Source organism: Larimichthys crocea, chromosome I (genome assembly GCF_000972845.2).
Source record: "Larimichthys crocea isolate SSNF chromosome I, L_crocea_2.0, whole genome shotgun sequence".
Taxonomy (NCBI): Eukaryota; Metazoa; Chordata; class Actinopteri; family Sciaenidae; genus Larimichthys; species Larimichthys crocea.
In genome coordinates, this window is record NC_040011.1 from 38954122 (window position 1) to 38975210 (window position 21089).

The 21089-nt window shown below is 41.2% G+C and overlaps 1 protein-coding gene across 2 annotated transcripts; it reads left to right on the top strand.

Moving 5' to 3' along the window:
* Positions 1-1349: 1349 nt before the first annotated feature.
* Positions 1350-17898, top strand: synpo (synaptopodin). 2 transcript variants are annotated; one of them, XM_019268484.2, is made up of 4 exons: positions 1350-1452; positions 4935-6109; positions 10616-12690; positions 14561-17898. In XM_019268484.2, the coding sequence occupies exons 2-4, from the start codon at positions 5941-5943 to the stop codon at positions 15854-15856; spliced, it is 3540 nt and encodes a 1179-aa protein (XP_019124029.2). In that variant the 5' UTR covers positions 1350-1452; positions 4935-5940; the 3' UTR covers positions 15857-17898. The 2 variants fall into 2 exon arrangements, with proteins under 2 accessions (XP_019124029.2, XP_010735787.3); XM_010737485.3 differs by lacking the exon at positions 1350-1452 and adding an exon at positions 1477-1590.
* The last annotated feature ends 3191 nt before the right edge of the window (positions 17899-21089 follow it).

The window sequence follows — 21089 nt, forward strand, 5'->3', positions numbered from 1 at the left end:
AAGAAAAGAGAATACTGTGATAAGGAGACGGGAAATCGATCTGGGCAGACAGATGAGTGAGGAAAGGAGGAGAAAATGATAGAAGGATACAGAGAGGGAGAGTGGGAGCAAGAAGAAAGAGGTGTTGAAGGAGGAGAGGAGGCAGGGCTGAGATGTTACTTAAAGTAGCCTCAAGGTGATGGATTGCCTGAGCAGTTTGGCAGGACCATCCATCAGGTGAAGAGAGGTGGTGAAAAGAAGAGTTCAGATAAACACGTGACACCGAAAATCGCCAACAACACAGTCAGATGCTGAACATACTTGATATTCTTTGGAAAAAAAAAAGCAGAGTTTTGCCTTTAGGTAAACTTTGTGTGACCTGCTGTTTGAAAGAGCGGTCAACCACAAGCAGAATAACCAACAAGTAAAGTTAGTTTATCCTATGGCTGAAGAATGATTGAGATGTTACTCCTAAAGCCTGGCAGCTTCAAGATACATTTTTCCCCACCATATGATTCAACCACGCAGTCTCCACCATAGATCTAACAACCCAGTGCCCACAGACAATCCGCACATCACAGAGGGCTTCAGGATTCAGTAGGAAGGATTTTGAAGATCAGTGAAATATATCCAAACGTTTCTCTGCAGAAAACTGCAGACCTATAAATCTAAAGATCTAATGATTTTCAAACCTCAGACACTATACAGTGAACCAGATGTTACTGACGTTTTATGGCACTTGTGGGATCTTTTGATAAATCAATGTTTGAAGATCTGAAGTGATATTAGTGAGGATCATATACTCAGGTTTAACATCCCCGTAGGAGGCCAAAAGTTGTGTTTTTTACAACAAATAAGAGCTGCCTGTGAGTTACTGTCCTGAGCTGTCCACGCACATGGTGAAAAGCTCTGCAGGTCTTTATATGTGATGTTTCTTATCCTAAGTCTAGAGAGGAAATCATTTTCTGAGTTTAAATTTTATTATTCAAAAACAGTCAGGGACTGCAGCAACAAATTCTGCGGGTTTAGCAGGAACTTAGTCTACATTTTTCTCGCATAGCTTTCACTCTTTATTTGGATTTCTCTGCCCGGTGTGCATGGCGGGAAAATGGGTCAAGAAAAGGAAAAGAGAGGGGGGTGGGGGCAGAACAGAGTGGGGCCCACTGGTCCCTCAACATCCCTGTGTTGAATATGAAAATATATTATAGCATAATGTGTTCAGTATGCAAGCTTGAAGGAAACCATATGAAAAGATCCCAGACAAAGAGCCTTCTGTGTTCCAACTGACCCCCCTCCCACCCCCATCCTTCGTCTGCTTCAATTGAGAGAGAGGAAGAGAGAGAGAGAGAGGAGAGAGGAGAGAGAGAAGAGAGGTAAAAAAAAAAGGGGAGGTGTGTGTGTGGAGTCGTAGAAACTGAAAAGGGGCAGTACACACACTCGCTGCCTCACACAGCCAGACCCACCGGAGTACAGGTGAGCAGCATGACTAAACCAACAACACACATCTAACAGGAAGGAGTATCCAGAATCCTGGAATTTTGTCTGTCGCTGTGCAACTGTGATTGCTGCAGATTTTGTCACCTGCAGCCCATTAGGTTTATCTTTTTCGGGGTAAGACGCTATCTTTGTTTGGAGAAAGAGAAACACAGAGAGGGAGAGAGGGAGCGAAAGGAATGCAGTAAAGAGAGGAGAGAAACTTTGAAAGTCTTTGTTTGAGTAGATGACAAACATCTGTGGCCGCTGTTTTTCCCCCCCTGGTGCAGACTGCAGACTTGCAGAGGGGGTTGGTTGGTTACATTAGCACTGTGGTCACTGATATCCGAGACTATTGTCCTGACATTGTGGAGCCTGCTGTGTAGCCAGGTTATAGACTTGAACTGCACTGTGTAACATTAGAGGGTGTATCCAATTAAAAACCTGGCTGGAGCTGTATTGACTTACATATATAAGTAATTGCTTCCTGTTAACACAACAGGTGAGGCCCATTAACTGCTTTACAGGGGGCAACTGTAGGTTTTGTTAAGCCATATGTTACTATCTACATACAGTACAGTCACTAGTGATACCCCTTTAGTTTGCTGTGACAGAAGATGCTTTAAAACTCTTGAAAAAAGTTTTAATATGTAGAAAAAACCAATGCCATCCTGCAGTATTGATATTATATGCAGACATTATTAATTTTTTAAGTGCTCGTACAGTCTCTCTTTGATGTCTAACAGTTTTCACATTATGACTTTGATTGTTTTAGAAGGTACCTCCCTCTTGGCACCGGATCATACACTCCTACTTTAAGTATTTATCTTTGCATCTTGAAGTTCTCCACCTGTGAGAGTGCAAGAGTAGGATGAGCTGCACACGAAGCAGACTCCTCATTACAAGGTTTTGCTGTCCGCATGATTTATGATTACACTTGCACGATGCCTAAAAGTGAAAAGAGAAATAGAAGAAGTAGAGAAGGAGACGTCTGTTACTTTTATTGGAGTCTGTGCCTTGCAATGTCAGTCATCAGCCAGCACAAGCCAAGGCATGTTGACTATCACAGCCTCCTGAGGAATTATGAACCGGGAATGCCAATTTTGGAGCATGACCCAAAATTATTTCGTAGCGCTGCGAGGGCCCTTGAATGGCTCTTTGTCTAAGCGAGAGAGCAAAGGGCCCTGCTAAAGCCTTTAGCATTTACGGCTGAATGAGTTTTGCTTCCCAAACTGTAAAGGAACCAGACAAAAGGCAAGAGATAGCAGGCACATGGCAGCTCTGCCCCTGAGGTATTCAATCATAAAGACTTGCCAGTCAATGTCATGACCAAATGCCTCATTATAAGCCATGTAACTGATACACTTTTAAGTCTTACAGTAGGTTGGAATGCATGCTCACCTAACATCCACACATGTGTGCCCTGAGCAACTGATGATGTACAGATGTCATACCTGAGTTGAAAATGGATGCAGTGCATGAGTTATTAGGTGGCTGACATGCTTTCTACAAGCTGGCTATTGATGCAGATGTAAAATAAATGTACAAGACAACAGCCACGAGGGACAAATGAATGATTACAGTTTCTACGGCTGCCAAAGCCATTTCTTTTGCGCGTCATCACTATGCAAGACATGCTGCAAAGAGCTCTGGGATAGATTTGCTGTCTGCATATGAATTCATCATATGTTGACGATGTACAGGAACTCTATGATTACACACCAAAGTGGCCTACGGGCTGAGGCAGACTGTAAATGATATCCTTGGCTCTAATCATGGAGGTCACTGGGTGGCACAGGGAAACTGTGAGGGGGTGGGAGCTGAGCTGGACAGGTGGGCACTGTAAAATAACTTTTGAACTTCAAGGTAATTGGAGGGTAGAGTGGGGAGGAGAGAAGGAGGGGAGATGACATCAGATCTAGGTATGGCTAGTGTATAGGATCAGTTGGAGTTGGGTAAATATCACAAGTTAGTTTGGAAGAAATACAACACCCAAGCTGGATATTAACAAGCTGGGACCAAAAGAAAAAGAACTGTGTGGCTGGTGCGGATTCCAGGACTCCACATGTCTGCATTATGTTTTTTTGAGCCAGGGTCAAGCCTGCATCTCTGTCAGTTTTAAGTTTCCTACATATGTTCTTTGTCCAACAGTTGTCAAGTATGAAATGTTGAAGAGAGTATAAATAAAGAAAATGTAGAAAGATGAGGTGCTAATCTAAAAAGACAGTGTGAGTCTCCAAATGAGCTCCAGATTGATCCTAACACATCTGGGGGAATCAAAGAGCTGTTGTCAGAGAGACTAAACAATACCGGCCTTCATCTCTTTTCGCTTGACACGATCACGCCAGTAAGCTAAATTGTGGAGGATTTTTGTTGCTTTTCTGCAGGGAGGTGGGGCAATGTTTTGTTTGGGCTGATTGTGTTCAGGGGCCAATGAGCAGTCCGCGTACAGACATGAGTCAGCTGTCATGTCCAGAAGCGTCTCCGCAAAGTACAGTCTTCGAGGGACATAGACAGGTTCACGGTGCTTGCACACCTTCAGGAAAGATGAATGTGAGCGTGGTTGCTATGCCTCTGAGGAATCACTGAAAAGGCATTTCAAAATAATGAGTATGTCTGTAGTTCTCTGAACTGCACGTTACAGTGGTGACTCTTAAGTAAAAACAAACGCAACCGTGATCTGCTTCAAGGAAAGGCAAGTCTGATCAAGGACAAGGACATGAAAACACGGGTTTATTATTACAAACTTTGCTAGTGAGTCTTATTAGCTTTAACGGGGGAACATGACACTGCTGATCTTATGAAATGTTTTATCATATAAGAGGGAGAGATGCGATAGAGGTGACTGTAGGACATTCAAATCTTTGTTTGTCTCTTCATGCTGCATGGAAATCTTTAATCTGAAGCAGAGATAAAGCTACATTTTTGGCAGGTTTAATATAGATTTCTGACCTTAAAGCCTTAATGAATTGTGACCTTCCTTCCTTCTTTGGAGAAAACTGAGTTTATCATGTTCAGACTTTTATAAAGGCGTCTCCTCATTTCCTTTTCCACTCTTTTAGCTGACTACAGTTCAAAGGCTGATCTTCGTCTTGTGTCCAAAAATGGACACAAGTAGAGATTTATGCGTTTTGGAAGTAAACTATTGTTCATTAAGAGAACGAGAAGAGGCAGGCAGAGTATGTTAAAATGTTTTTCAAGCCAATTTCAATTTGTCTGCACAAAGTTCAGGTCTTTTGGGCGGACTCCCTGAAACAGTCACATGTAATACTTTCAATCTTGTACAAAGCAGTGGGTTGAAACTTGTGCCATATCACAAAGGGCGATGATGGAAAACTGAGTCGAATTCTTGTACCAGCTGTTTGCCAAAGCTGTGGTTGTGGGTAGATGTAACATCCAGCTTTTGTCTTTGCAAATGCCACATTTAAATAACGGAAATGAAGATAGCAGATTTTTAACCTACGTATTTCTCTTTTTTGCAGGTGGTTCTGGACAGAAAATGGACACGGAGACGGATTAGATAAAGTACAGTGACCTTTCATCAACTGAGGAATTCTCTTAGCTCCAGCTCAAGCTTGGTCCACCAAACTAAAACAATTACCGGCAATTGTGGTTTTGTGAATAAACAAAAGCAAGAAATTGATTATCTGGCTGTCACTGTGTCTGGCTTTATGAGAAAAAACACAGGACGCCAGAATAAAGCAACTTAAAGTGCATACATTGGAATACAAACCTCTCTCTGGAATGACCTTTCCTGAGTGAAGTGTTATTCCTTACATGCACCTCACAGCAGGAAACCGCCATATACACAGTTCCCCTTCACGTCACTGTAGAGTTATGAACTGCAAGATAAAGGGCAGATCCTTTTCTCTGAAAGAAAAATAATCTGCGGGCTGGAGATTGCGATGCAGACGAAAAGCATGTTTTGGTGACCAAAATAGCAGAGGAGGAAGAGCAACGTTTGGGAAAGAAAAAAAAGGAGTATTAGAGAGATGCAAATAGAGAAGACTGGACTGTTTCTCAGCCCTCTTTGCCAGATTTTCAACAGAGCACAACAAACTTGTGCAATTTTCATGGCAGTCGTCCATGGAACGCATCCAAGGCACATTGTAGCTGACCCTCCTGGGAGGTCCTGTTAGATAGAGAATAATACTTCATGAAGACCAAAGTAAGAGCGCACTTCTTCCATCAAATTTCGGCTGACTACAGCACAAGATTTGGAAGGATTATTAATGAAAGAGGATCCATGACCGGAAGCAACAACCTGGAAAGTTGAGCTACTCCTTTCCTTGTCTCTTTTTGTGTGTTTTCTTGTTTTTCCAAACTTATTCACTGCTTGCCAGTAAGGACTAAACCTCCCATCTTCCAACTGGAACAAAAGCGTTATCTTATCTGGAGGGAAGATCGAGCCGATTGGAACGAAGCACTTCTGCTAAGGGCTTTTGTTTCTGCTGCAGCTGCAGCAGAAGTATTTTACCGTGGGTAGCAATGGAGATGGAGAAGGGACATATGCCTATCAGGAGAGGGGTGAGCTGGAGTCCAGGAGGATTGAGAAAACCTCTCCAGGCAACGCAAAACATGCACACCACTGGGACAGAGTGCAATGCATCATGGGAGAAGACAGGTCTCAACAAAGAACAGATGAGCCGGAAAACAAGTAAGTGTTTGTTTATCTGGATTTCACAGTTCAAATTTGTGGAGCCAAAACAGCAACAAGAAGATGTATTATTACTCCATAACACTGTGAAATGTAGCTGTAAATATATTTCCAGTTGTTTGTTTGTAGTGCTGCCTTAATGCTACGGTATATCTTGAACTGCAGTATATTATCATATCAGAAAGCCTATAACTGAGAGGAGTAGGCAGTAAATAGAGAAAACAGGCAGCCCTGCCTCGTCAGTGCAACTTGACACAGTGAGGTTCCCCATGAAACATCTGTTTCCATGCCGTAAAAATACAGGCTGCCCCAACAGTAATGGAAATGCAATCATGCATTGCTGCTAAAGGACGGTCTTAATATACAACACAGCCACCGATGGTAATGGGCTAACTTGTGGCGAAAGCAGCTTGGAAACTTATTTCCAAACTTTCTTTTTTACTTTCACAGTGGTTAACGTAAGAAAAAGAGGAGTTCGCACTCTATAATAGCACCAAAACATTATGCTGTTAAAAGATAGAGATGGAAAAACACTAAAACCATACTCAACTGGAAAGATAATTACCTCTGGGCTGTGACAAGTCTGTCGGATGCACTATTCAAAGTGAGTGAAAAGACATTGTGCTCCAAGGAAGAATAACAGAAAGGTCATGGCCATCAGATAATTGTTCCTGATATAGATCTATAGCCTGTGTAGCTCGAACACTGTTCCCATCACTCATTCCTCACTAATTGGTTTCCTCTAATGGAGCAGAGATCACCAAAAACAACACAAAAGCACAGTTAATAGTCGGCTACGCCTCTGCAGAGACCATTCATTCAACATACAAAAGTAACAATATGAGCAGCACGGCTTGGTTTCCACATCTGAGCTGGTCTTTTATTTCTCCCATGAGATCCACTGAGAGTTTAGGTCACATTCAGTCTGGTAAGATCCCAGGACCTCTGTTAATCCTTGTCTTTCCATACCGCTTCACACATCACCCACGGGGGCTGGTGCTGTCATCCCGCTCACCCCACAGCCATCGCCCGGAGAAAGATAACATCCGACAGGGTAATCTTACCTTTGATACACAAATTCAGGGTTGGCCTGCTGACTTAAATCCTCCCGCTGTGGGGGAGTTGGCCATCTGGGTTTATGCACGCTGGGATGAGGAGATGGGACAGAGGGCAGAGGGATGAGGTACAGAAAGTTAGAAGAGTAAGGGGAGGGTATGCATCATTGAGTTTTTTTGATGCTTGAGGACAGAAAATTCTTATCCCTCCCTCGCAGGTTGGATCTTAGGGCCGAGAGGGTTCGGAGGTTAAGAGAGGGCAGACACTTTGGGGTTTGGGGAGTGTGCAGAATAACACACACAGGCACACTTACATGGGGATATCCAGACAGACGCCGAGGGCAGCAGAGGTCAGGTGCTAGATCTCTGGAGTTTCAGTGGTCTAATCCATAATCTGGACTATCCCATTTCACTTCAAAGACTGCAACAAGGGTCAGACACTTCCCCGTCATCACAGGACATTAGACAGAGATAAGCTGCTCAATACTTGCCATTGATCGGATACCTCTCCAGAACTGTCAAAACAAAGTGTAGTCTGTGCGCAACTGCTAAAACATCAATACTTCTGCAACAGAAGCCCTAAGCTCCTCTCTCGGAGGCATGCTTGTATAATTAGTGGAAACCGGGTGGAGGTGCAGATTTGAAAAAAAAAGTGAAACAGAGCTGGAGGCTGGATGACAGCACAGCTTCCAGCTACAGACCACCTCCCTCCCGCCTTCCTTCCCTCCCTCCCTGCCTGTCTGTCTGTCTCTGTGCTGGACTGCGGAGAGAAAGAAATCCGATCCTGTGTCTCGCTACAGAAAGGGGGTGTGAAGCTATCAGACGCAGTTAAATTGAAAACTCTTGTGGAAGTACTACAAAACAGCGGAGCTCTGAATTTGACATGAGAAAGGTAAGGGATAAGGCACTAAAGTGGATCCAGCAGGATAAATTAAACTTAAAGTTAACTCGTGAACCATTAGGACATATCACAGCCTTGAACTAAAACTGAGGAAGAACTTGAGCTTGTCTGATTTGTGAAGAAATTTGACTTGTTTGTAGCTGTGTGATGTTTTTGTAACTAAACACATCGGCTACTGTCCATAAACTCATTTCTTTCCTCATAAGTTAAAAGTAACTGGATTTTTAGCCTTGCTATGTAATCAGATCTGAAGTTTGCTCTCTAACTTGAAAATAAGATGAATTAATTTACTCAGCTCAGATTTATTGGCATTATTAGTTGTTGATTAACATCTTAATGAGTTTACCTATTACTGGGGATGTCATAACTAAGTGGTTGGTGTCATTTAATCAGATAAAAACAAAATTTTCTTCACGATATAGTCAAAAAAACTTAAAAACCTTTTAAAAAACTCTTAAACAAAAGTCCACATTTCATAGTGTCACTATTTTTGTCATGATATTCATCACTGATGGGATTTGCACCTGTGTGACACTTGATAACCTGTCTCGCTCCCACTTGAGATAAGATGTTTACAGTAAGGACACTTTTCAATTTCAAGCCTCGCTGCTCTGGCTCAGGTATATTCAGGTAGCCTGAATTATATAAATAAAAAAGCTACTAAAAATGTCATCGGGACCTGTGGTGGTGATTCCCATCCATATTGACAACCTTAATAAAATGCACTGAATATAAAGTAAGTACCTGTGTGGGAGGTTGGTTCCTTTCTGCAGTGGTCTATAAAGGAAGGTGATTTATGCTCATGTCAATATTGGTAATAGGACCGCTTGTTTAAAGGGTTATGTGATAATGCTTTTATTCTTGTTATATTCTTGTCAAAAATATGTACGACAGTTGTAATATTGGCTTTTTATAGTGTCATGTCCTGTTTCTATCAGTGTCAGGTTGATTGATTTACTATAGTTGACCCTCTTGCTTGAGAACACAACCACCCCCATCATCAAAGGGTGTAATTTTGTGCATGTAAATGGACTGCAAATGTTTCTAATCCAAATAAGCCCTATAGTCTGTCTTTATAAATTACAAAACATAAGATAAACATTAGATAATAAACAGATGTCATTGAACTCTAAATGGGTTTATGTAAAAGGAACTCAAGGGTACCCTACAAAGAGTTAATTCAATTACTGTGAGGGCAGACTTTAAGTCTGTAAAATCAATGACAGATGGATATTATTCCTTTTACTGGGGGAATGATCATATTAACTTTATACTCTGTGCCAGGAAAAACTGCATCCAGATTGAGCGCTATAGGAAAGCTTCAGAAGTGATTGATTTATGCATAATTATTATGATTGGCACATGATTACATCAAATAATGTAGCTGCCTGGATTCGTCACCTTATTAAATGACGAAAGAGCATTGGCTGTGCCAGCTGTCTGAGAAACCTCCTGGAGGGACGTTAAATATCTTCCACCAGTCAGAGTTACATTAATTAGATGAATGATCTACCAGATGCATCACCACAACGAGATATTCTCCTTTAAAATGCCACTCAGAGAATCGACTGGAGGCTTGACTGCAGGATTTTATTCTGTTACAAAAAAAAAAAAAAAAGAAAAGAGGAAAGATGCAGATTTTCCTCTTGTGAATTTTGAAGCATGATGAAGTCACTATATTTAAGCTGGGAACACTTGATTGTATAGTATGTTTATAGGCAGCAGTCGAAAGATGTCATTTTTGGAAAACATAGATTGTAAAAATGGTCTATTAAGAGTCAGAGCTGCAGTATTGCACAAATTAACTACAGAGAGAAACCAAAGGCATGTTGGAAGCTCAGGCGGGGAGTTTTCTCAGCGGTGAAGGAATGCTCAGGGAGGGACTACTGCAGATGGCAGAGGAAATAGCTCCGTTGCCTGGAATGGAGCTCTTAAGCTCAGAAAACAAACTGCAATTTGAACACAGACATGTCTTATTCCATGATTTCAAGGTAATCAGTGAAAACTCCGACATCAGGGTCAGACATGATCGACGACTATTTATGTTGGCTCTGTAGGAGACATTGACCTAGACCTTTTTATTAACTTTAGTCAACACGCTTTTATGTCCTTCTTAATAAAATGTTTATTTGAAATGTTTCTCCGCCCACGTCTGTTAGTTCTTTGTCTAGAGCTCCAATCTGCTGAGTCAAGTGTCCACAAAGCCGCATTTTTCTCGCTGGATTGGTCGGAATAAAAAGTACTGCAAAGAACAATCAAAACCATATGGCCAGAAACAATTATGTGGGTTTTAAAGAGAATATTAAATCCTAGACTTGTTAAAAATTTGTCCAAGCCGGTTCTCCCCATTTGTACATTAAAGCTGTGTGGTGAGCTTTAATTAGATGTTGAGGGAGTTGTCTTTGTTTGAACAGTAGATGTAGCACATTGCTAAGTCTCCTTAAGTTAGGCTCCCTTTCATCATTATTTAAACATCTCAAAAAAATAGACAAAATCCTTTTTTTCTCTTAATGACTGATAATTCTCTCTCCCTGTCTCTTTCACTCCCAGATCTGACCCGAAGTGCCAGTTTGTCAGAGAAGGAGTTAAAGGAGGCTCGTGTGAGGAGTCAGATTATTGCTGCTCAGCTCACCATCCCTTCAAACTCCAGCTCCAGGGGCGTGCAGCTCTTCAACCGACGCAAGCAGAGGGTCAACGCCTTTACACTTGAAAGCTGTGGAGAGGGTTCAGAGGAGGACAGAGCTGAGAATGTGAAAACCGACCCCTCATCTAACAAACTAACATGGGCAGAGAGGAGCAGTGAAGAAAAGGATAGAGACCTGAACTTTAAAAATAGCACTACCAGGCCACTCTTGTCACCACCTGGGAGGGTACATTCTGTAAGTGATATCACTGAGGGTTCAGGTAAGGATTTTCACAAGGAGGAGCACATGGAGGACCATGTTATCCAAGAGAGACATTTCCTCCCTGTCAAGGAGGAGCAGGAGGAAGAGGACGAGGCAGGGAATAAAATCCACGAGGAGCTTGAGGACAAAGTCAAGGATGAGATTCCCCCTGGAAGTAATAATGCTGATCCAGTTCTGATTGGACACGCTGAAGGGGAAGCAGAGATAAATGGAGGCCACACACGGCCAGCTCCCCCTGGAAAGCTTCATAATGGCTGCCACAGTACCTCTGGACCTGAGAGGGCGTCTGTACCCACAGCCAAGCAGCCAAGCACTATCATCAATCGAACTGCCAGGCCCTTTTTCTCGCCGCTGACAGTGCAGTCTCCAGAGGCAGTCAGCCCTGTCATGGAGATCCCCCCTCCTCCTTCTTACTCCACTCCTCCTCTCCCTGCTTTCACTGCTCCCTTACCTGTGGCATTCTCACCTCCGCCTCCTCCGTCATATCCCACACCTCCTCTACCAGCCTTTACAAACCAGCCCCCACAGGCCTACTACTCCAGTCCACCTCCAATGTCTTCCGTCATGTCCCCTTCCTCTCCTCCACCCTCCCAGTTCCCTGTTCCTTCTTTATCTCAGTACCCACCCATGCCTCATTATGGCCCTCCCACAGCTCCCAAGCCCTCTACATTTGTTCCTCAGCCTGCTGGAGAAAGGAAGCAAATGACATCAATAAAAACAGGAATACTTGAGGAGGGCGCTGTTAGAAGGGCAAATAGGAAGGCAATGTTCACGTTCAAAGAGAAGCCAGTGGTGGCTCCGAACCCCGAGCTGCTCTCCCTGGTACAGGGGGCGGATGAAAGGAAGAAATATGGACATAGATCTGTGCCTGAGCCAGGATCCGAGGAAGAGTTGCTGGCGTTGGGTGCAGAAGCCTCCAACTTTCTCGCCAAGGAAGAGGACACGGCCGACGAGGCAAGAGCTCCAGAGTGGTCTTCCTGCCTCAAGAGCTCCAGGACTAGACCGAGGGCAGAGCACAGGCCAGAGCAGAACCTCACCGATGTATCCGGAAAGGGGGCTGAGCTGTTTGCCAAGCGTCAGTCCAGGATGGAGAAATATGTTGTTGAGAAACAAAATGCAGGACAAGTTAGGTCTCCTTCTCCCACGATGTCTCTTCCTCCATCTTGGGTGTACCCGTCAAACATGCCCGGCAGGGTCAAGGCTATTGCTAAAAGCTCTGACATGAGCGCTCAGCTTTCACAAAACCTAAAGGCCCAACAAGCAGTCAAGCAAAAGCCAAGGAAAAAGGCTCCAACACCAGAGCCAATTCCAGAGCCACCTCTTTTAGAAAATGGTTGCTCCAAGATAGAGATGGACCTGTCAAGGCACCGGCCTTACCAGATCAACTCTTCCCTCTTCATCCTTAACCCAACTAAGGACCCCCTGAGTACCCTACCCAGAGGAGCACCACAGTCCAAGAACATGATGTCTGCCACGACTTTCTCGAGACAGTCGTCCTTACCTAATAACTCTTCTCCCTTCACTACCCAGTGTATGTCCCCACAGTTGCCTCTCAGTCCCACAAGAGGAGCAGAATATCCATCAAATCAAGTCTCTGGGCAGCCAAGGATCAGTTCACCTATGTCAGCCTTTTCTCCAGAGCGAGTGTCTTCTCCTCGGTCAACAATCCAGGCACCAAGACCCACGTTTTCTGCCAAGAAGGCAGGGATTGCGCCACAGGTGTGGAAACCCTCCATGTACTATTTTTAGAATATTTGTTTAGATTAGGGGGATTACACACTTGGTTGGAAAATTGAAACAGATTTTAATATGGCTGAAATTACACTTTTCTGTTCACTTGTGCCTTCTTCTAATACTGTCTCTTGCAGTGTAGGTATATAACAGAGTGCAATATTTTTACGTGTGAAATATTTTAATGCTCACATGTATCAGAAAACAACTGATCCATAAGAAACATCATAATAATTGCAGCTAGGGCCACACCATGTCCAAGTGAATACATCTTACAGAGAAAATATAATTTTATTTTCCCATAGTAACACCCAAACACAGTAATTACCTTCAATTAAAATAAAAATGTGCCTCAATGTAATCACTTCCATACCACAGCTGCTGAGCACGTCAGCACTAAAATACTTCAATTTTCTGGATGTTTAAAACATGATGAGAAATAACCTCACACTTTTTCCGTTTTGTCTCCCAATTCTGTGGGTACCAGGGTGATGCTGCTTCACAAAGCATTTTAACAGATGGTCTGGCATCTGCTTTATGATCTATGATTTGCAATTTAATGCTACTCACTGTCGAGAGCGAGAGAACTCCTTTTATGTCTCTATGTCTTCAGGGTAATTTACTCTGCGTTCCAGCATTTTCTACCTAAATATGTAGTGTGTACTTGGATTCTTTGATGTAATAAATCTGCAGGCTGAATACTAATTAGCATCATACACCGATATATATATATATATATATATATATATTGTTTTTGTGACGTAAAACAGTAATTCCAGAAGCGTTTTTTTCACAGAATATCATCCGTCATTCTTGTTTTAGACTATAGGGTTTATGTATGTTTCATTTCATAAACCTATTCATTGCCCTCTTCTGCTGTTATCCTGTCTGTTACGCTATATACTTGTGTTATAGTGAATCTTTTCTTCTTTGATTAAAGCTTCATGCTAACACTCTGCTGTGACCTCTTTCTCCTTTTCTTGTTTCCTGACTTTACTAGCTTCTTTCAACCATTCAATTCAATCTTAAGTGTTTGTTATTTCACTTTCTTGCCTTTCTTGCAATCACTTCACATACACTTGAACACGCAGTAAATGCCATGCCTCCGTTAAGTACACAGATAATTTGCCGCATGAGATAGATCTATTTTGGAACACAGTATATGACATTTAAAAGCTTAGAAGTAATTATTTCAGCTTCCCATTGCAAGATGTTTTACACTGAAGAATTTGAGTTATGTGTCTTCATGTTCAGACATGACCCTTGGTCTTGTTGGTCTTGAGGGGCTCAGACCCTCAGAAATGGAATCACCCTTGACCATGACCTCACTTCTTTCACAGATGGCCTGAACTTTGGAAATGTGACCAGTGACATTAATCTTTAAAGATCATAACAGGATACTGATCCTTGTCAGCTTTAGCATTAAAGACAGTGTCATATTATTATCACAAGTGAGAGTTTGCTTTTAATTAGTATGTGCATAAATGCAACCCTTGCTTCAGTCGAGTAACTTCATATCCCTGTAAAGGTTAACCACCTCAGGAGGGCCAGATGACAGTAACCTGAGAGAGACACTGGGCTTATGTGTGCAGGCTTATTGAAGAAACATCCACAGAAGACCTGAATGCCACTTTGGCTCAGGCTGAAGACATAAATACAGTTTTATCAAAACAGATTAACTTTCTTCTTCTGCATAGGGCAAGGGTCTGTCAAGTTTCACAGTAAAATATTGGTCTGGTAATGGATAACAGAACGGGTTGTCATGGTCAATTCAAACAGTCCAAACTACTTATTTTGCAAGTTTTTGTGCTGTGTAATTTCATGAGTCTTAAAAAATATATTTGTCCTGGTCCAACAGATACAAAAGGACTCCTCCCCAGTTGAAACCCCCAGTGAGACTCCCACGCCAACCAGGACACCCAGCCTCACCAGACGTTTCAGCAGCCCAGAAGGCCCTGCCACTGGAACCTGGTCTCCGAGCCGCCAAACAAATCACCCCACCAACACCATCTCTAACCGATCAATTACTTCCCCTGTATCCACTCCCAGGGGTACAAGATGCCAATCCCCTATGGCCAATCAGAATATCCAATTTTCCACTGTTACCTCCTCTACAACATCCAGACCCTCCCAAACATCTACAGTCACCTCGCCTCCTTGGGGTTCAAGATGTCAGTCCCCACTGCTGAATCAGAATACCCAGGCCACCATCTCCTCCACTTCTGGTTTGAGGCCTTTCCAAACTTCTTCGACTACTTCTCCTATTTCCCCTCCTTGGGGTTCAAGATGCCAGTCCCCTTTGGTAAGCCAACATGCCCAAACTTCTACTGTCACCTCCATGTACACATCCAGACCCTCCCAAACCTCCACAATCACATCCCCACGTTCTCCTCCTTGGGGATCGAGATGTCAGTCCCCCATGGTGAGTCAAAACACCCAGTCTTCCACGATTTCCTCTGTTCCTTCATCCAGACCTTCCCAAACAATTACTTCTCCTTGGGGTTCAAGATGCCAGTCCCCAATGGTAAGCCAGAATACTTCCACTGTTGTCTCCACACCTAGACCAAATCAAACATCTTCAGCCACATCTCCTGTCTCTCCTCCTTGGGGCTCACGTTCCCAGTCTCCTGCACTCTCTCAGACCAGTTTATCCTTCCCCGCTACTAAATCTCTGTACACATCCTCTGCCATCTCTCCTGTTACTCCACCCAAAGACAGTCGCTGCATGTCCCCTATCACTAATAATCCAGACTCTAAAGCCAACCATCGCCTCCTAGCCAAGAACATCATCAACGCAGCCAAACGTAAAAACAGCCCCTCTCCTAAAGCACTGAGTGGTCACAGCCTCCCCATCTCACCTCTGGGAAATTCCCACCATGGTTATGACTCTCACAAACCACCCATCAGTCCTTTCCAGTCACGGGCTTTGGGGGCCCAGTCCCCTACTTTCACCAGCCCTCCTCCTACACCCACACAGAGGATCTGCTCCCCTGTGAGGCTCTACAACACTCGCTCCCTCACAGACTCTGATGCCTCTGTTGAGTCTGAAGACTCAGGCCTCCGATCGCCAGGCCTGCACTCCTACAATACCTGTCCACGTGGCTGGGGTGGTAGCCTGAGGGTGAAGAGAAGCACCGTCTCCACAGACCTGTGAGAGTGTTGAAGTGGATGGCACACAAACCATTATTTCAGTTTTCATAGACTTTTGTGGCATTGGATCAACCAGTAAAATAGTTTCTAGTGGCATTTCAGACTAATATTAGATAAGTTACCTTTTTGTACTTTTAAATAATGATCTTGGACAGTAATAATTATTGTATCAAGGTAGTGTTAGTATTTTATATGACTCACATTCATAGTATTTACTGACAAGAACAAGCTTTTTACATAATGCAGTTGCTTGTACGCTTCTTCTCAAACCAAAAAGACTTAAAATAACCAAAGATATTTGAATTCACTTCAATGAATGTTATAATTTTTACAGCTTCACAACAAACATACCTTCACAGCCACTGTTCTAAATAAGTAATGTCTAAGTAAAGGAGTATTGGTTAGTGGTGTTGGTTGGTAGTGTTAATGAATTGTCAATATGTTTGCTGGTCTGATGCAAGTCAAAATGGGAAAAGACTTTTATTTTGTGGCGTAGAAGGGACACATGGAATGAGTAATGTGTAAATATATATCTCATTGGACGATACAGTACCTTGGTTGAGGAATGCTCATTGTACTGTATTAGTAAAGGATCAAATTTAACTATACGGTGAATATTGATTTAGATTATACTGAATAGAAATTTGTTTTCCATTTTTCCATGACAAAAACACAGTGCTAGGTGGAACACATGCTATTTGCATTATCATACACGGTCAAAGTATTCATCACATTTTATTATGCATTTTAATCAATGCACAATAAATTCTATGCATAATTATCACAGTGCAATAATCACAGTGTATATATGTTGCTTTGTGTACTGCATTTGCTAAAATGAATGTAAGCGTTACAGACATATTGACTGAATGAGAATGACAGAAAAAAGGGAGTGTTGAGTATGAAGACTTATGTGGAGGTTTGAGGTGGCATTGATGCACCTGTTTAATCAAACACTGATTCCATGTTTCAGGAAAAACACATTCCAAAGGTTGCAAGACGTCTAGTGATTGATGATGACCAATTTAATGCATAAATATTTGCTGTTAATGTGCAAATTTAATGGCATATTGATTGTAAATTCATATTGGAGATTGATGTATGTATGGCTAAGTTTTGTTGCTTTTGCTAAACACAAACGGTCATTTTGTTTTATATCAGAAATGTCTTTCATGAGTAGCAGATAAACATGCATGTACTTATTGTGCCTGTTTGGATGAGGTTTGGAAGAAAATACGTATGTGACACAAGTAGGGAAGGTACAACAAAATGTTGTTAAACTTTCATGGGCGGGGGAAAAAAAGGTTACGTGAATGTTGTTTGTTATGACAGTGTCTGTGACAAAAAGGATCAGAGAAATGGATTGTATTTTAAATACGTACCAAACTCTAATTTACATGTACATTCTCTTTAACTTCTAAAGTTTCTTTTTATACTTGATTTGCACTTCTGTTCATTCCATCTTAATAGCTACGTTGGCTTTTTTAAAACTTGATTTACTCAAACAGGTTTAATTCTCTATAAAAACCAGCAAATAAATATCCTACTGTACAAATCAGAACATTCCTGCACGAATAAACACATTGACATGATGGTGGCAATTATCTGTAAACCTGACTGCTGCCTTTAAACCGCCACTAGCTTTCTGTTTGCAGTGTGGAGTCGTTAAAAGACATTTTACTCCATTCCTATCTTTCCCAGTCCTGTACCACCACACACAACAGATCATTCCTTCACTACCTGACATGCAGGCCAAAACGCATCAGCACATTTCTAAATATTAACTTCTGTGTGTCTTTTGAGTGACAGGGACACCTGCTACATGGTGACCTGGTTCCTTCAGCAGGATTAAACCTATCACTGTCATGGATTGGTTTCAACCTGGGTCTCCTCTGGATAAACCAAACACTGCTGACACCTTCAAATACAGAAAATAATCATTGCAATTCAGATTTTTTGCAAACAAGATTTTTCCCCTTCTCATGTCATAACTGTATGATGTCTGAAATGAATGCAAAATAAAAAATTATGACACACCACTTTAAATAATGTATGGTTTATCACTTGTTTTATTATTACTTTCTATTTTTATATCGCCTGAAATGAAAATAGTGGTATGACTGGAAATAATGTAAGCTGCAGTAGTCGTTTTTTTTTTTTTCTAAATTACTAAAATGAAACATAAGAAGGGTGAGTCATACATTCATACTTAATTCAACACGGTGCACAGATTTATACTGTTTAATTAGTATTTCGTTAATAAGTGTTTTATTTAATTAATATACCCTAATTATACCATTTATAGGGCACATTTTAAAACAAACTACTTACAGTAAAAACAAATAATATAAAAGTGAGATTCAAGAATAGATTTATAAGACAACAATAAGTTTGTTTGAGAATCTCAGGCACAACAGAAGAGCCTGGCTTGGTCACCTTTAGACCACTGCTTGAGTTCCTGTCAGAGGAACTGAAGCAGTGATCAAGCTTATAGGGAGCCTGATTATTCAGTAAAATCTTAAAATCATTTTTAAATTGACAGCTAACCAGCAAAAGGCAGAAACAACTGGTGCGTTGTGTTCACTTTTCTTAGAATGTGTTAAATTTGTGGCAACATTATTTGTAATAAGTTGCAGTTGTTTGGGTGGTACGAAGACGAGAATAATGTGCACTGCAATGGTTAAGTCTGGGGGAGATAAAAGTTTGGACGACCTTTTCTGAATCTGCAGAACAAAGAAATAATATGTTCTTGGATAAACGTCTTTTGGATAAAGCAAGGCTGCTCTATTTTATTCACCATCAAAAGATAAGTCTGAGTCACCTCGGTTACAGGCCTCTTTTTTTAACACTATAAGATAAGAGGATCCAGACTAGAGATTAAGCCATTTAGGCAGTCATTCAACTGTAGGAAGCAAGGTAAGACATAATACAGGAAACATCCGTGCTCTATTGGAGCATCCAGATGTATAACATCCGCGTAGCAATAAAAATCAATATCATGTCTACAAATGATTTGCCCCAAGGGTAGCATGTATACAGTAAATAAAATGGGACCTAGAGTCGACCCTTGTTTGACCCCACAAAAGAGAGGAGTGCTGGAGGAGGAGGCTTCTTGCAGCCAAGCAGAGAAGGACCTTTATAACAGATAACAGATGAACTATTCCAGAGCCATATCACTGATGCCAGCATACTCAGACAGTAAATTAAGATATTTTGCCTCACGTTGTCAAAGGCTGAGCTGAGCTCAAGGACAATTAAAATGGCATGTAGTCTCAGTTCTGTGTAGAGAGCGATAACCAGATTAAGATTTTGAGATTTAAATGAATTGTGTGGAGAATACTCCTGTAAAGAGCCACCTAAATAAGGGTTCATATTTCATTTGTTAAGGCACTTCAACAGCGCCTCCATTAAAACCGTATGACAATCGAATTAGTAGAATTTGATCCTTTTTAATAAGGAATTATATATTATGAATTGTCAATTTTAAGTCAAAAATCAAATACAAACTTCAAATTTCGTAAGTAAATGTATTAGTAATGTTATTTACATGCAGTCACATGTATCTCTGTCCCTGTTATTATGCTGCTTTTTTCCCCCAAAGTACTGACATATGCACTGGATTAACCACCACATTTGGAGACATATTTCTTCATTTTTATAGTTTTATGTGTTTTGGTATGTCAGAGCTACATGTGATGATAGTTATGGGACTGATATGTCCCCATCAGCAACCCCTCAGGGTGAAATGAAAACCAAAGCCACATTCATCTCAGGCTCATAGACTGCCATCTGTAGGACTCCAGACAGAAGTTCAAATGGATTCGTACATGCAACTGTCAGAACTAACATTTCATATGGTCTCTATTATTGTTAAAAGAATTTATTACAGTGTTGAAATAAGATGTTGTCCCCTGAATGAAAAGACGGCAGATAAATAGCTGAAATGAGACACATCCCTTTATGAAATTAAGAATGAATGTCATTCCTAACGTTTTTTTAGTATAATTTATGAATGACACTGCTCTAGGAGAGTATTGGTCTGTTTTTCAACACACATTTTAACACGCCACAGCAGGAAAGGACAAGAACAATTAACAAAATAAATAATGACTGCATTTAGTTAGTTATTCCCTGCTACTATGCTACTATGCATGCTTTCTCATTGGCATTGTGATGGAGCAGTTATTAATGTTATATTACTTACAGCTGTGCTTTTCCTGCAGTGACAAGTTAAAAAAGTGTGTTGTTGTGAAACAGTCTAATACTTCCCCAACAACAGTGTTATTTATAAATTATATTTTGCCGTAATCTTTGACTTTCAGTCACTATATGGTTACAGACCCTAACTCGTTACATCTTACGATTACAGCTCGTATGATTCAGACAGCACAGCTGCTTTGTTGTGAGGAGGAGAAAAAAGGTGATATGTCAGTGTTATATATCACACCTAGAATTCAAATCAAAAAGTGAAAGGCTTACAGGAGCACTGCAAATAGGGTAGCATATAATCAAGCAGCTGTACAGTAGGCTAGATCTGTAGATCTGCCATATAAATTAGATATATATATAGATAGATAGATAGATAGATAGATAGATAGATAGATAGATAGATAGATAGATAGATAGATAGATAGATAGATAGATAGATAGATCGATCCTTTCCCCGCAGGGGTGGTATGTGTCATCCTCAAGCCTCTTCGGGCCTGGGAGTTTGGGGTTTTCTGCGAGTACTTCGATGTTTCCTAGGACTGCACTCTTCTGGGACTGAGGCTCAGATGTTGTGTTCCTGGGATTGCTGGAGCCATTCTGCCCGTATATATATATATAATATATATATAATTTATATATATATATATATATAATATATATATAGATATATAGCATAGTCTTTGCCTGCTCGCATTCCCTCGCTAACTCTAATTCCTATCCAGTTCATCCTGTAGTGCGACAATACAAAACTGCCAAATCTCTTAATAACAAGCTAAATTTACATTTCATATTTTCACAGAAAACTGATTTCTGTTTTATTAAGCAGAACATATGTCACCCCTCAGAAATTGGGATCTTTGCACATCCCAGATATCAAACATAATAACATATATAACATATATATAATATATATATATATATATATATATATATATATATATATATATATATATATATATATATATAAATTAAAGGTGTCTATTACTTCTGCTGGCTGTGTTTCTTTAACGGTGCTCGCACTGTCCCTT